The 17,019-nt window shown below is 55.9% G+C and overlaps 1 protein-coding gene across 1 annotated transcript in view; it reads right to left on the bottom strand.

Annotated features, from left to right (window-relative positions):
- Positions 1-16,760, bottom strand: part of LOC309585679 (olfactory receptor 14J1-like) — a gene marked incomplete at both ends in the record, with an annotated part of 39,022 nt that extends 22,262 nt beyond the window's left edge. Inside the window, one exon of the mRNA XM_082303590.1 lies at positions 15,858-16,760. Within this exon, the coding sequence (XP_082159716.1) occupies positions 15,858-16,760 (903 nt within the window). The remainder of the gene's footprint in view (positions 1-15,857) is intronic.
- Positions 16,761-17,019: the final 259 nt, after the last annotated feature.

Below are 17,019 nucleotides of genomic sequence, written 5' to 3'. Positions count from 1 at the left end.
CTCCCTGACAATAGGTCCCCCTTCCAAGTACCAGAGGCCCCCTCTCAGAACCCCTCCCAAAGCATTGGGGGGACCCCAAAACTGCCTCAGGAACAGGACATACCCTGACATCCCTTCAGGAATGGGGGATACCCCAGAACCCACTGAGGAACGGGGTCCCCCCGGCCTCATCATGCGCAGCCTTCAGCTGTCTCAGGCAGAGCCCATCCCGCCCTCAGCAGCCCCAGCCCAGCCCAGCCCAGCCCTCCTGGGCAGGAAGCCCCAATGGCCGAGCCGGCCTGGGACACTTGCAGGGATGCGGGGGCAGCCGCAGCTTCTGGGGCCAGCCTGTGCCAGGCCCTGAGCGCCCTGCCAGGGAACCATTGCTGCCCCACATCCCATCTCAGCCTGCCCTCGGGCAGCGGGAAGCCGTTCCCTGGGGCCCGGCCCCGCAGGCCCTTGGCAAGAGTCTCTCTCAGCCAGCAATTGCTGCTCCTCCCTGCTGCGGGGCCCAAGCTGCAAGTTGATTTTCTGCCGCTGGCCCCGGCCCAGCCCCGAGCCAGGGCCAGGACCTTGCCCTGGAGCTCTGCGGGCGCTGCCTTTGTGCGGCCGCAGCGCAGCGGCCGCAGCTCGGAGCTGCCCTTTGTGTCCCCGCCGGCAGCTGCCAGAGCTGGCGGGGCCGGGCCAGGGCCGGGCCAGCCCCGGCCTTCCCGGCTCTGGGACACAGCGGCGGCAGCCCCAGCCTTCCAGCCCTGCACACGCTCCCACACAAGCCTCCAGAGCCGCGGCCACGCAACGCAACTGACCGGCCGCTGACCCCCCAGCCTGGCCTGATGGCCATTCCTCTGCCCACACCTCGGCCAAGCTCCCCTTGGCCACCTCCTGAGCCACAGTGCCACAGACAAGTGGCACATACAGCTACAGAGCTCTGCCCAGAGCTGGCAGGGAACGTTCATTCAACAGAAAAACCACCAAGAAAAAGAGAACTGCCCCCAGCAGAGCTGTTCCCTCCTGCAGTACTTACACCTGCACACCCACAGCCCCTGAGACTGCAAGCAATGAGCATTCCCTGGGCACATGTGCAGCCCAAGCAGCTCGAGGACAGCCTTGCAGCAGGACTGCTCTCAGCTGAGCCAAAAAGGCCCCTCTGGCAGCTGCAGGGCCATTGCAAAGGGCAAGGGCCAGAGCCTGGGCCCACGGCGGAGGAAAGGGCTCTGAATTCCCCTGCCCTGGCACCTCAACCCTGTTCCCAGGGTGCTTCCCACACAGGATTCCTCTGCAGGACTGCGGAAAGCTGAGAGGCAGCTCTGGCTTCTCCTCTTTTCCTGTGCTAAAGCTGCCTGGCAGAAGAAATGGAGGGACAGCTCTGGTGGCACAATCCCTCCCGGCCCAGGGCACAGCGCTGGGAAGGTCTTTCCGTACCGAGGCTTTGCTGCGGCCAAGGAAAGCTCCTGGCTCAGGGTCACCTTTCCTGCTGGGCCAGAGCCCCCGAGTGGCCCAGCAGCAGCAGAGAATTCCAGCACAGCCCCGGCACGGGCAGGGCGGCCCTGGGTGGGCTGCGGGTGCCGGCAGCGCCTGAGCTCAGAGCAGCTGAGCCCGGGGGCTCTTGGCCAAGGCCGAGGCCCAGCGAGCATGGAAAGGTGCTGGGGGGGATAATTCACCCCCCAGTGCGCTCCCAGTCGCTCCCAGTATTTCCATGTCCGTGCTCCCAGCGCTGCTCCCAGCCCTGATCCGTGGGGATGGGAATGTCCCGCTCCCTTCCCGGGGCAGGCTCACACCTGAGCCAGGTGTGCAGGGCAGGACCTTGCCCTGAGCCCAAGCCCTGTCCCCCCTGCAGGATCTGCTTCCCATCGGCTTCTTCCTCCTGCGGCCCCAAGCCCAGCTCGGTGCTGACCGAAGGGCGCTGGGCCGGGGTCATCCCCCGGCGGGGGCTGCGCACCCCCTCTGCCCCCTCCCCAAATTCCCTCCCGGGGCAGCAGGGGCTGGCTCAGGAGCCCTGTGGGCAGGGAAAAGGGGTGACACCGGGATGGGTAGTGTCACATACGCTCTGGGAGGACACACACAGCCTCTGGGGACCCCCCCTCACCTTCTCCCGCAGCGCCAGGGGGATGAACCCCAACACAGAGCCCCTGACCCACAGCAGCATCTTGGGGGGTGGGGTCTATTGGCTGCTTTGGGGTCTGGGGGAGAGGCCCTAAAACCGCCTCCCATGCCCACAGTCACTCCCAGACCCCTCAAACCACCCCACAGCTCCTGGCTAGCAACCCCCCCCAACCACTCTCTGCATCATAAATGACCCCAAGAACCACAAAATTCTCTCCGAGCCACACAACCCAGCCAAGATCACCAAAACTCTCTCAGAGACCACCCCAAAAGGCCCCTCCAAGCACCACAAATGCCCTCAAGAGCCACAAAAGCCCGTCCCAGTCCCCCAAGGAGCCCCCAGACCCTCTCCACGCCCCCAGGACAGGCTCGGGGACAGGAACATCCACAGCCAGGAGCAGCTCAGGCACTTCAGCAGCGATTTGGGCACTTTGGAGGTCACACCCCAAAGGGCGAGACCCAGGCCAGCGACTGGGACAGACAACCAGAATTCCTGGAGAACGGACGGGCTCAGGTGGACACGTTCTGCCAGCACAACTATGAGATTGTGGCCCCAATCTGCCTGGCTTCATGGCTCCACAACACTCAGATCCTCCCAAATATTCCCCTGAACCCCAAATTCACCCCCAACTTCCGGTAAAATGGTGCCGCTTTAGATCTCTTTGCTTAATTTCTTTATTTTTACTCCAATTTTGGTTGTTTCAGTAGGATTAACACAGAAGTTACTTAGGCTGCAGAAGATCTCCAAGATCATCCAGGGTTGCTTGATACCACCAGAGAAAACAGTTGGACAGAGCAGATGAAAATTTTAGGGTGTAAAGGTAAAAAATCAGCTCTTGCCAATGAATTTCCAATGTTGATCTGAGTCCCGATGGATGTTCCTGCCCCTGCGTTCACCCAGGTGCCTCCAGGGATCCAGGAGAACATGGAGAGCACCAGCCAGGGGTCTTCCCAACACGGATCACAGGGAATGTGAGTCACCAGGGCTCTTCCCAATGTGGGTCCTCTGACGGGAGATGGAGTTGGAGCAGAGGACAAAGCTCTTGCCACAGTCGGGGCACTTGCAGGGCTTCCCTTAGCGGTGCCTCCGTTGGTGTTTGGTCAAGTGAGAGCTCGTGGAGAAACCCTTCCCACACTGGGGACACTCGTAGGGCCTCTCCCCGGTGTGGATGCGCCGGTGGCTGACGAGGTGGGAGTTTTGCTTGAATCCCTTCCTGCAGTCGGGGCAGCAGAAGGGCCTTCCCTTCGCGTGAATCCGCTGGTGCAGGAGGAGACTGGAGCTGGTGTGAAACCTCTTCCCACACTTGGAACACTCGTAGGGCCTCTCCCCAGTGTGGATGCGCTGGTGGTTGATCAAGGAGGAACTCTCTGAGAAGCTCTTCCCACACTCAGGACACTCATAGGGCCTCTCCCTCGTGTGGATGCGCCGGTGGGTGACGAGGTGGGCGTTTTGCTTGAAGCCCTTCTTGCAGTCGGGGCAGCGGAAGGGCCTCTCCTCCGTGTGAATCCGCTCGTGCAGGAGGAGATTGGAGCTGGTCTGAAACCTCTTCCCACACTCGGGACACTCGTAGGGCCTCTCCCCGGTGTGGATGCGCCGGTGCCTGACGAGAGTGGAGTTTTGGTTGAAGCTCTTCCTGCAGTTGGGGCAGTGGAAGGGCCTCTCATCCGTGTGAATCCGCTGGTGCCGGAGGAGATTGGAGCTGGTCTGAAACCTCTTCCCACACTCAGGACACTCGTAGGGCCTCTCTCCTGTGTGGATCATCTGGTGGCGGATCACTTCAGAGCTGTACCTGAAGCTCTTCCCACATTCCCCACACTTGTGGGGCTTCTCCCCATTGTGAAGCTGCTCATGAACCACCAGCTCTGACCTCTGGCTGGATCTCCGGATGCCTTCCCTGCACAGGGTGGGTCTTTCCTCCTCACAGCTCCCTGGGCTGCGTTTGCAGCCCCTCCTCCTGCGGGATCTCCGGGGCTTTTCCTCCCTGTTGGATTCCTGCGCTGTGGAGCCGCTCAAAATGGCCTCTTCCACCAGGTTCTGCCGCGGGGATTTGTCCTCCCTGGGCTCTGTCCTCAGCTCCTTGTCTGGGGAGGAAGGACAAGGAGAGGATGGGATTTGCCTGTGTGCCACAGGGAAGGGGAAGGAGATCCCCCCAGTCCATCCCCGGCATGACGGCGTCGGCAGCGGGGTTGTCCTGGAGCCGGGGGCGATGCTGGGCTGGGAGATGGAGCAGGAGAGAGGGGAAAGGGGCAGGGACTTCCTCCTCACCTGCCTGGGTGTCCTGGGGCATCTTCCTCTTCCTCACAGCCTCCTCCTCCATCTGGCCAAGGGTTGGGAATGGGAAATCCTGGTTTGGGGAGAAACAAGGGATGAGTGGTTTGGGTTGGGGCTTCCTCCTGCCCAAGTCCATCTCTAGAAGTCAACGGTGTCCATAGAAACTAACAAAAAATTGACAGTGAGTCCAAAAAAAGCCTCCAGGAGTTCCCCCTTTCCTGTTTCCTCACTTTGAGTTCTGGGGGTCCCATGGGTCCTGGGGATCCCCCTCTCTGGGGTCCTGCTTAGGGATGCTGAGGGGTTTTGGGGGTTCCACAGGCCCCTTTTTTCCTGATTCTGCTTCGGCTCCCAGAGGTCCCAGGGTCCCCTCTTCAGCCTCCGTCCACTCCAGGCACTTGGGGCTCCCCTCTCTCCTCATCGCCCCTTTTAGGGCCGAGAGGTCTCAGCCCCACCTCTTCTCCAGGCCCCCCCACCCCTCCAGGCTCTTGGGGGTCCCCCAGCTCTGGTATCGTCCCTCTCTGCTCTCCCCACTCCAAGGGTCCCGTGTTCCAGCCCCCAGCTCTCCTGGGGATCCCCAAAGCCAATGTCCCACCCTGCAAGTACCGGGCAATCCTCACATGGACCCCCCAAGACCCCCAAGGGGCAATTATGGCTCAGCTTTGGAGTCCTGCAAGATTCACATATCCCCTCTGGCCCAAAAAATCCCTCCCAGGGACATGCAAGGACATCTGGGGCTCAATTCCAGAATCTGCAAGCTCCAAACACCCCTCCAAAAAAACCCCTCCTGCTGACCCCCCGACAGATTTGGGGTGATCTCCCCCTCCTCGCTCACCTGCAGGATGGGGGGGAAGATGCTACCGGGGCTGGGGGAGCTGCGGACACAGTGGGCGGGCGGTGGAACCTCGTGGTTCTCCAGCTCCTCCTCCTCCACTCTCCCTCCTCTTCCTCCCGGCTCCTCCTCCACTCCCACCCTGCCCCCCCTTTCCCACCCCCTCTGCCCCACGGCTGCCGCAGCACCGGCTGCTGTGTGGGGGGAGCCCCGATCAGCCCCAGGGATGGACAGGGGGGTTGGGGACCCTGTGTGCAGATCCCTCCCTTCCCCAGAGCCCCAGGGAATTGCTCCAGGGCTCAGGTGCTGGGGGACAGGGCTGGACCCCCATGGAACCGCTCTTCTGCTGTCCCAATCCCACCTTTCCCTCCTGTCTCCTCCTCTTTCTCAGCGTTCCCCCAATCCACAGCCCCATTCCAGCTCAATTTGGGTGTCCCATCCCCATCCCGCTTTGTTTGGGGGTCCCAGCCCCCTCTTCCCCCCCCCTTCTGAACCTTCCCCATCCCCAATCCCCACCTCCCCTCCCCCGGCCTTGCTTTTGGGGGTTCCAGGCCCCTCCTGCTCCCTTTGGGGGTTCCATTCCCCATTTCGCTCAATTTGGGGTCCCAGACCCGCCCCCCTTCTCACCGCGCACCCCGCGGCCGGGGGGGCTCCCAGCACCACCAGTGCCACCAGTGCGGCCCCAGCTGCCCCCACACGCCCCATGCCCAGCGCCGGGCGCTGCCCACAGCCCCAAAGCAGCCGCGCTGTGCCCTGGGGGGTCCCCAGAGCGGCCCCGCCCCGCACGGCACTGGGAGCACCAGTCCGGACCAGTGCGGAGCGCGGGCGGGCAGCATCAGCCGTGCCCGGGCAGGGCCGGGCCCCGCGGGGCTCCCGCCCGCACTCGGCCCCCGCCGGGACAGCGCGGGGGGGCCCGGCCTGGCCGCCCCCACCTCCCCCTCCCCAAATTCCGCTCCGGGGGGCGCTGGCGGCGGGGGGGGCTCAGCTGGGGCCAGAGCTGCCGGAGCCACGTGTCCCCCGCTGCCAGCACCACCCCCTCAGGATTAGGGGTGCCCCAAAACTCCCTCCGAGCTGCCGGATACCCCGCAGGCCCCTGAGGAGTGGGGTCCCCCCGGCCTCGTCATCCCCAACCTTCGGCTGCCTCATCCCAGGCCCCATCCCGCCCATCCCCCTCCGCCACACTTCATCCCACACCCCAATCCACATCCCACCCTTCCTGGGCCCCATCCCGCCCCATCCCATTTCTCCCGGCAGCCGCCACCGGGACCCCCAAAACCCCGCGTGCCGGGGGCTCCCCAATATCCCCCAAGGGGCATTTGTGCCTCACATTTGGAGCCCTGCAAGATCCAAACATCCGCCCCTCCACCCCCGCCCCACCAAACCCCCCTTCCCCCAGGAACCAACAAAGATATTTGGGGCTCGGTGCTGGAGTCCTCCAAGCTCCAAAAATCCCCTCTCCCGAAACAACCCCAGGCACCGCCCAAGATATTTGGGGCGAGCTGCCCCTCCCCGGTCACCTGCGGGATGGGGGGAGAGATGCTCCCAGAGCCGAGAGCTGCGGACACAGAGAGCGATGGATGCACACGGAGGCTCCTCTTCCTGCCTCCTCTGTCCCGCCTCTTCCTCCCGCTCCTCCCCCTTTATCCCGCCTCTTCCTCCTGCTCCTGCTCCTGCTCCTCCAGCCGTCCTCCCCCCTCGCTCCTCCTCCTCCTCCCGTTGTTTGTGGCTCCCATCTCGGCTTTGTCTGACATCAGCCCTGGGGCCGTCCCGTGCTCAGCAGCAGCAGCACCAGCACCAGCACCAGCACCAGCAACAGCAGCAGCAGCAGCAGCAGCAGCAGCAGCAGCAGCAGCAGCATCCTGTGCTCTGGCAGCACTCGCTGCTCTTTAGGGAAGGCTTTGGCATTTCTGCCGGGCACAGACACTGAAGCTCACCCCGACCTGCCCCGCTCCCATTGCTGTCCCCTGGGCGCTGGGCAGCTGCTGTGCCAGGGCAGCTGCTGTGCCAGGGCAGCCAGAGACACAAACGAAGCCAAGTCCAGCCCAGCTGCCCGGGCTGATGCAGACGAGCCCCAGGGCCGGGGTCCTGCAGAGCCCCACGGAGCCCTGGGCTCCTCGCTGGGAACGGGCTGTGCTGCGGCTGCCACAGCGGCCACAGCGAGTCCTGGGGCTCCCCCGGCGCCGCTGCAGCAGCACCCAAGTTCCACCTCCTGTGCCGGGCCCTGGCCAGGGGCCATCAGATCCATGGGCTCCGTGCCGAGGGGGAACACAACAACAATGGATCGGCTGCAGCCCCCAAGGACCTCGAGCAAATCGTGCAGGAACATCCAGACCTGGACCTGACGTTTGCAAAGCTGCAGCCGGCAGAGTTCTGTGGCGCAGGAGAGCCGGCACGGGGAGAGGAGACCTGCAAGGAGCTGCAGGAGAAACACCCTGAGCCTCAAAGGCCGCCACGGCCTGAATCTGTGCTGGGGAAAGTTCTTCCTGTCCGGGAAGAGATCCCGGGATGAGGCAAAAGCCAAGGTCACGGCTGGGGACAAGATTGCCGTGCAGGGAGGGCAGAGGAGGGACTGCGAGCGGGGACTGGGAGCCCGGGAAGGAGGGAGGGGTGGGGAAGGTGTTTTTTAGGGTTTGTTTTGGTTCTCCTTGTCCTGGTGTGATTGGTTTGGAAATAAATTCCATTAATTTCCTCAGCTTGGGTCTGTTGTGGCCCTGACAGTGAGCAGTGAGTGAGCTCTCCCTGCCCCGATCCCAGCCCTCGAGCCTTTCCTTCTGTGTTCTGTGTGCTGCAGCTGTGAGCAGAGTGCCAGAGCGGCTTTGGTGGCCCCGGGCACCCGGCCAGGGCCAGCCCAGCGCAGCGGTGCCTGCAATTCATTCCCTCGGCTGCAGCGCTGAGCGGCCGCAGGGCGGGTCCGGCTGCGCGGGCAGGCGGCTCCAGAAGCACCAACTGCGCCCCACGGGACAGGAGGAGGAGGCAGGGGGTGCCGGGGGAATCTCCTTCCTCCGAGCCGGCAGGGCCAGGCGGGAGAGACTGGAGAGAAGGAAACGGAGAGGAGGGACGAGGCTGGAGCTGTGGAGAGCTGCAGGGATGCCGGGGCAGCCGGGAACTTTGTTTTCCAAATCTCTGGGGTGAAAGGAAGCGCTGTGAAATCCGTCATGGAAAAGAGAGGAGAAATAGCGATTGATGGAAACCGACACCCCTTGGGACTCAGTTTCTCCCTCTGCATTGCAAAAGCTGACAGACCCCGAGCGCCGACGGACATCCGTCCCCGGCATCACGGCCCAAGGGATCGGAGCTGCGGCTGGCGGGGCTGGAAGCTCCGTCCAGCAGCTCCGCTGCCGCCCCCAACCCTCGGGCTGGACCGTGGGGTCTGGGACACAGCCCCGTGCTGGGGGGCGGCAGCGGGAGCCGCGGGGCCCGGCCCGTGGGGGCGGCCGGGCTGGAAAAGTGCGTGGGGCCCCAGCGCGGTGCCCCGGTCTTGTTCCTCACCTTAACTCAATGTCTTCACCTCCCTGCGTGCCCTTCATTTAATAAGCATTTCCTAAATGCTGACCCATCCTATCATCATCTCTACCCAGAACAGAATTTCCCAGGCCATTCCAAGTCCTTTATAGTTCTTAAAATACTGTGGCCAACCCCTGACCGTGATTTCCCCCACCCCCGCCTCCGTGTAGACGTTGTTGTCTCCCAGCACCAGGATAGTTCCCACTGCCCCAGGTCTGCGTTTAGCAAAGCCAACAGTACTTCTACCACTGCTTTCAGCAAGACCCCAGTTGAGTCTTTACATTTCAACATAACCAGATGATGTCTACTTAGCATGAAATGGAGTTACTGTCCAAGAGTTGTATGTCCCAAGCAATTTCTTAGCAGAATAAATCTTAAATCCTTTGGGTTTAAGTGTTTGGAAATCATCTGCTAGCAGATATAGCAACTTCACTACATTCTTATTTTCAATATCTATGTAGAGCTAAGGAATTCCAATTATGAGAGGCTCTATTCTGTAAGCTCATTAAAAGTTAATATCCACCACAACACTGTCTCTCTATTTCATTGGTTCTTTGCAATTGCTTAGCAAAGATAACAAGCACCAGGCTTTTTAAGAGGGAGACACGCTTTCTCACTTAAAAAGACACAATCTTGTTGCCACCAAAGCACTCACACAGGTGAAAGTCACAATTTTCCTGCCTCTTCCTTCCTTTCCAAACCAGTGCAGCATGAGAGAAAGCAGCTGTTTCCCGAGGCCGATGGGTCACAGACAGGTAAGGTGACATTGAGGCTTGTTCCTCAGCGGCAGTCAGCAAGCAGCAGATGATGATCTCAAGGATCCAGGTGACACCATCACCCTCTCAAGAGAGGAATCCTTTAAGCAAGCACATTGCTCATCACTTCCATCCTGCTTTGGTTTAATGAACCAGCTCTTCCTGGCAATGAGCAGCAAGGGGATCTAATTTGACTGTTGCTATCCTTTTACATTTTATTCAGTCATTACATCAGAACAGGCATTTTACTTTTGTTTCAGTTACTCCAGAGGACCTTGGCACAAAGCAAAATGAAGTCAAATGAGAAATAGCTAGCTTAAATTTATATACAGCAACAAATCATGCTGTGTTTCAACAAGTGTAAGAGAGACGTGGGGCTTTCCTTCCCTCTGAGCAGCTGCAAGCATAAAAAAAGCAATGATGCAATGTTCATTAATAAAACTTTCTTAGAAATCTCTTCTTGTGGACAGATTCAACATCTGCAGGTGATGCCATGAAGATTTTTACCTTTTCTTTTATACCCCTGTTTTACCTTTTACAACTTCTGTATTCCTAGTGCTTTTTGCCTACATTCTTAGACTTGTTTGTTAAGCTAAGAGACTAAACATTTTAGAAGCTTCGTAGTTAGGGATCAGTGTGCCCCAGACCCCAAGGTCCTCTCCAGAACACATTCTGTAAACCAAGATAGAACCATCCAAGGGAAGGTTCCTTGGGGAGGGGGGCTCACTTGAGCCTCTCATTGGGGAATCTTTAATAGATATGCTAATTAGTAAAACCTATAATGTTATACCCAATGTTGGGGGGAGACACGGAGACACAGAGACAGAGACAGACTCGGCAGGGTGCATCTCAATGCATATGACCTGGACGTGTACACCTAAGGATCCTTAAAAATAAATACCAAGGTAAAATCCCTTTTCCCCTTCTAACCGTGTATGCCTCTTGATTTTAAGACCAGGAAAAGGCATCACAGGAGATACCCAAAACACATTCATTGTGCTGCATTTCCCTTTTTCCATTCACGTGTTATATATACTGAAAATATGTTACTGAACACACCATGCTCCCAAATTTTCCATAAGTAAAACATGTAGCTGTGTATGTTATAAAGGATCAAACACAAGGGAGAAAATCGTGGCACAGATGCTGCAGCAAAGGAAATTCATCACATTGCAGATCTCCCCTGATACTGAGGTTGGCCAGGACTTTCATCAGTGATGGGAAGGAATTTCTCATCTTCCCATTTACAGCACCTGAAGCTAGGAGGACCCAACACCTTAAGCGGTGTCCAAGATAGCACAGAAATTTAAACAGAGCCATTTACAAAGGGCAGCAATTCATCTGGCCAGTTCACACCTCAGATAACTATCTGCAGAACCCAGAGCAACATAATACTCCAAGGAGCAGTGAGATAGCCAGAGGATTCTCAGCTAAAGAAAATCAGGCAAGAACAGGATGTTCCTTAGCCTGGCTAACCCAGATAACATCTCCCAGCCATTAGCATGAGATGAAACAGAAAGAGAGAGGCTGAATTACTTGCAGTGTACAGATACTGCCTGAGGGAAATGTGACAGGTGACCTACAACATAAAAAAATGCACTTAACTGTAAAAACTAGGAAGTGAAGCTAAAAATGAGAAAAATTAAAAGCTGTCCTTGGATATGCAGTAAAAGGCACACTGACATCATAAACGGGAGAAGGAACACAAAAGCACCCAGCTGTTCAAAAGCTGTGCTATTCAGGTACAAAGAAATCAATGTTTTTCTAAAGAAAAAATCCCTCACAACATGAATGAGCTCGGTAACACTCAAAACAATATTATTTGTTAGAAAAATCATCTGCTCCAGTGCCTGAAGCAAAAGGTTTGCAGTTTATTCCATCATTCCTTCAAATCCAGGGATTAGTGAGAACTTCTTAACAAATTCCTGCCTTGCCTTATGGTCCTTCAGCTTCACCAGGGCCAAAGCTTGCTGCTCACAGTCAGTACAGGAATCCCTGTGGTGTTACCATCCTCTCTGAGTGAGAAAAGCACTCGAGATGGTGAACAAAGAGATGGGGCAGTTTCCTGATGCCTGAGAAGGATGTTCTCAACTCAGTGACACAAAGTCTGCTTTTGTTCAGACAGGAATGAAGAGGAAAAATGGCAGAAATTCATAATAGGGACGATGAGGAGGAACATTGGGCTGCGCACACATTCAGTCCAAGCAACATCAACTCCAGGTGTGGTTTAAAATTCACGTTTGTGCTTTATTAAAGCCATGCACTGTATTTATGGCTCTCAGTGAATTCTGTATCCAAAAGGGACACATTAGATGATTAAAAATTAGTTGGATTTCTTTCCTTCTCCTGTAGCAGTGCCAGTAGGAGAGGTGACAAAGGCAGTTCCCTGGCCTTCAGACCTTGGACAGAAGTGGGATCCATTGATACAAACTCATGCAGCCAAACTGCAGGTATTTAATTCAGGGCCTGAGACATGAAGCTAGGCTTCTTTTAATAAATCACGGACAGGGATGAGCTCCTGACATTAATATTCCACTCCTCCCTCTTTCTGCTGAGACAGTCTGGCCAACACGAATATCCCTAATACAGATCCAGGGCTCTGGTATAACAGCCACCCCAAAAAGCCATAGTTCCGGCTACCTTTCCTCTCTTTGCATCATACCAGGAGGAATCAAAAGGAATGAAACCTATTTCATTTATTATTACAGGTGAGAACCCCTCTAAGTACACAGGAAGAGAAGTTGTATTTTGTAACCTTGTTCTCCATCTGGAAGTAAAACGGGCTGGTGTGAGGCAACAAGGGGAACAGAAAATGCTGAAAAGAAACTGAGGAATGTGAAGCCAAATTTTCAAGCATTCCAGGCAATCACACCACTCAGGGACATTCTACAGCTCAGCAAATCACATGCTGGAATGCAGTGGAGTATGGAGTAGGGAAATAGGGAACTGCTCAACAAAATAGGTGCTACAGCCTCTTGTGCTCAGGCTCTTAGCCCAAAGTATGTTCCAGCTCCAACTGAAGGGCATTCTGAACCAGAAGAACACTGACCTTTTGATTTTGGCAGTTCACAGTTCTCAGACAGCAGAACGTCTGTGGCTCCTCTCATCATTATTTTTGCTGTTTTCACTACTGGCCATCAAGTTTACTGCAGTAGCCATCCATGAACCCCAGATCACTACTACATTAATCACACAGAACATGGCTCTCAGAGTGCATTAGTGAGGTACCAAGAGAAAACCCAAATGATGATCCTCCTCACAGAAAAGGTAACAGACAAAAAAAAATAAAAGTGTGAAAATACTTTTTAAAAGATGGCTGAAATTAGGTGAATTCTTAAAATTAAGTAAATGTCTGAAATGAAATTTAAGCAAATTTAACTGTTGCAAAGTATTCTGAATACACATACAGTACAATATACTAGAGTCCAAAATTAAAAAACTTACAGTCATGGAAATATGGGGTAAGGGATATGTTTATTTGGAAAAATCAGTTCAGCAGAGATCTCTTTGCTACAAATATCTTGAATTTAATTCTTCTGCCTTGATACAACCTCCTGAGAAAATACAAAGTAAAATAAAAATCCTACAGGAAAAACTTGTGTTCGATGCAATCTATTCACTCAGACCTGATACAAAAGTCTAATTTATTCTCTTGATTTATTGTCTTAAGGAGAATGAATCAATTATTCTTCCACTCAGAAGTCTATGGCATTAATCCTTGAGTTGAATCAGGGAAAATTCAATCTCTCATGAGTTCCCGCACCATTTACGTTTCTTGTAGTGTTCTGTTTTGTTGGAGTGAAAGCTCCTCTGGACTCAGGCCCAGAGGGAAGCCAAAGCACAGGGGTTGAATTAAAACCTTTGGACAAGCTGAGATACATGAAGTCACACCAAAGTGAAATAGAAATATAGATTTTTAACTTTTAGTAGAAATATATGCTAAGTGCCTTAAACATTGAAAAGCTGCAGCAGAGACCTTAAACACAGTTCTTGCTGCAGCAGTGTTACCTTTTCACAGAATTCTTTACTTTAGACAAAATCTAGATAGAACTGTACTGTTCAGTTTTTTTAGATAGAGTGTTCACATAAACAATAAGAACTGATAGAAACTGTACATGCAAATCTGTGTAATACCTGTCTAACACTGGTGTAAGGCTTACAACTGTTAGAATTAGACCAGGATAGGTTAAGAAAAGGAAAACTAAAATCGTGTGTTAATCTTATTGGTCAATTAACAAATACAATCCACACTTCTGCAAGAAAAAATATAGAGTCTAGAGTCTAGAGCATAAAGAGTATAGAGCATACAGAATATATAGAGCATATAGAGCATATAGAAGAAGAAGAAGCTGGTTTTGCCTGCTGTTTGCTGTTGCTGCTTGCCTTTATCATGTAACCCCCTTCGAACTCTGCCTTCAAGAAAGCTGTGAGACTATGAAATAAAGAACTCAGCAGAACAGCAGCCTCCTCTGCTCTCTCACCCTGGTCCGGGAAGGAAGGGTACCCCATCAAAAGCTCAACAGCGCAGAGCCCCAAGGCTGCTGTGGGCAGCAGGGCCCAGGGGCCGTTCCCACCCGCAGCGCTCCTGTCCTGGGCTGGGCCTGCACAGGGGCTGGGGCACCATGGCTGGGGCAGCGGGGCACAGAGGGGCCACGGAGCCGCTGCCGGGGCTGACAGCAAGGCCAGGGACACACAGGGAATTTCTGGGCATTGCCTGCGCTGGGCAGGGCTGAGTGTGGGGAAGGCAGAGCTCAGCTGGCCTCGGTGGCTGCAGGAAAAGCCGAGAGCCCGAAGAGCCCCCGTGGCTGTGCTGGAGAGCAAGGCTGGAGGAGGGAAATGCGGGGCTGCTGCGGGATGGGGAGGGGGATTGAATTCCAGCAGGCACCGACGGGGGGCTGAGAGACTCAAGGGCTCCTTGGCCTGAGCCTGTCCTGGAAAGGTCTCTCAGCCCTCTGTGCCCATGAAGGGCTCCAAGGAGGAGCAGAGCTCATCTTGGCAGGACCCTCATGGAATCCCTGAGGGACAAATGCCAGTGCCTGCCCAGCCTTCCCAACATCCCTGACACCAGAGGCCTTTTCCACATCCCTCAGTTCCAGGTCAGTGCCCAGAACACAGCACAGGCCTGTCCAGGTCCTGGGGCAATTCCCAAGGGAGGCAGCTGTGATTTCTCCCCACAGACCCACCACTCCAGTGTCTCTCTGTGCAGCCCTTGGCTGTCCTGAGCACTTTCCCTGGAGCCTCCCTGCCCTGGACGTTTGTCTCCATGCAGTTCTCAGCACAGCCCAGCAAAGAATTCAGGTGCTTTCCCAGAGGACATTACTCTGGGAGTGAAGTGGCCTCAGGGCACTGTTTGTGCCCCTGGAATTGTGCCAGCCCCGAGTGCTGCTGATGGTGTTTGTGCTCACTCGGGTTCATCTCCCCACACCCACTCGATGCACTGCTGAAGGCTCCTCAGGACACAGCAAACACGGACTGCTGGCCTGGTCACTTGGTGTCCCTCCGTGCAGGGACAAACAACCTCCTGCAGGGGAGGGCAGAGGCCAGTGCTGGGATTGCTGGTGGCAGGGGCTGGTGTGGGACACTTGCCCTGGGCACCTTCCCAGGCTGTGCCCGGAACAAAGGCACAGCCCAGGCCCTGCTCTGCTGCTCCCTCAGGTCCATCCCAGGAGCTCTGGCAGTGCCAGGACACTGCTGCGTGCCCCCCCTGCACACTCCCCCCTCCCCCTGGGCACTGGGGTTTGCTTTGCCAGGGCATTCCTGGGGCACATTCCTGACAGCAGCTCTGGAGGAGAGTGAAGCCTTCCTGCCCTGCCCCCAGGAGATGCCCTTTGCTGATGGAGCTGCTGTGCTGGAGCCCGGCTGTGTCCCAGCAGTGCCCGTGGCCTGTCCCTGCCTGTGGTCACAGCACGGACACGCAGCAGGACAGTGACCGAGCTGCCCGAGCACTCCGGCCTTGCACCCTCAGAAAGGCTGGGAAAGGAGTGTGGAGCTGGGAAGAGCAGAGGTGGGAAGAGGCTGGGCCATTGTCCCTGGCCGTGCTGCTGTGCTGGGAGTCTCTTCCCTCCAGCTCTGCCCACAGGCACTGCCCCTGCAGAGCCAGAGAAGGGCTGAGGAACAAACCTTGCACACAAAGGTCAGGGCAGCCCCTTGTTTTTATTCAAATGCACAGGGAAGAAGCCTCCTGAAAGTCTTTGTGTTTCAAAAGAAAGGTAGATGTTCGTGTAGAAATGCTAGGAGTAGTACTACAGTACTTTATAAAAAGCAGAATAACACCAGAAAAAGAGTAAGAAAAAGCACCAGTGGAAATATGGACAAAGAGGGAAAAAAAGGCCGAGATTTTAAGGTGTTACATTCTGAAGGTTCTGGAGCAGAAAAGAGAGAGTTTATTGCTTCTGAGAAGCATCCTAGTCATCACTTTCCTCAGGGCATCCCTGAGCTCCTGGTTCCTCAGGCTGCAGATGAGGAGGTTCAGGGCTGGAGGCACCACCAAGAACAGAACTGACACTGCCACATCCAGGGATGGGGACGAGGTGGAGGGGGGCTTCAGGTGGGCAAACATGGCAGTGCTGATAAACAGAGAGAGCACGGCCAGGTGAGGGAGGCACGTGGAAAAGGCTTTGTGCCGGCCCTGCTCAGAGGGGATCCTCAGCACGGCCCTGAAGATCTGCACATAGGAGAAAAGCATGAACACAAAACAGCCAAACACCAAACAGACACTGACAGCGATGAGCCCAAGTTCCCTGAGGTAGGATTTGGAGCAGGAGAGCTTGAGGATGTGTGGGATTTCACAGAAGAACTGGCCCAGGGCATTGCCCTGGCACAGGGGCAGGGAAAATGTATTGGCCGTGTGCAGCAGAGCAGTGAGAAAGGCACTGGCCCAGGCAGCTGCTGCCATGTGGGCACAAGCTCTGCTGCCCAGGAGGGTCCCGTAGTGCAGGGCTTTGCAGATGGACACGTAGCGCTCGTAGCACATGATTGTGAGGAGGGAAACCTCTACTCCCATAAAGAAGACAATCAGAAACACCTGAGCAGCACATGCTGTGTAGGAGATGTGGCTGGTGCCCCAGAGAGAATTGTGCATGGCTTTGGGGACAGTGGTGCAGATGGAGCCCAGGTCAGTGAGGGCCAGGCTGAGCAGGAAGAAGAACATGGGGCTGTGCAGGTGCTGGCCGCAGGCTCCGGCGCTGATGATGAGGCCGTTGCCCAGGAGGGCAGCCAGGGAGATGCCCAGGAAGAGGCAGAAGTGCAGGAGCTGCAGCTGCCGCGTGTCTGCCAATGGCAGCAAGAGGAAGGGGCTGATGGGGCTGCTGTTGGACATTCCTTCACTCTGGGCATTGTGGACTGTTGAAATAAGGCATTGACAAGCTGGGACAGATTCCCCTGAGTCAATCCTATGCTATTTTCTTAGGAATTCCCGCAAAACCACTTCTCCTCCTGTGTCACAACTTGGCTAAGCTTTTTGATTTCTGAGCTGAGGTTTGTGCTGCTGCCTCATCCTCAGCATTGCTCTCAGCCTGAACACTGGGGGCCCAGAGGGAAAACAGGGCTCCCTGTGCCCCAGTGCAGTCGGACCTGCT

This window comes from Coloeus monedula (genome assembly GCF_965178545.1).
Source record: "Coloeus monedula genome assembly, contig: HAP1_SCAFFOLD_110, whole genome shotgun sequence".
NCBI classification, from domain to species: Eukaryota; Metazoa; Chordata; class Aves; order Passeriformes; family Corvidae; genus Coloeus; species Coloeus monedula.
The sequence above is the reverse complement of the archived record's forward strand: the minus strand, read 5'-3'. Positions and strand labels throughout refer to the sequence as shown.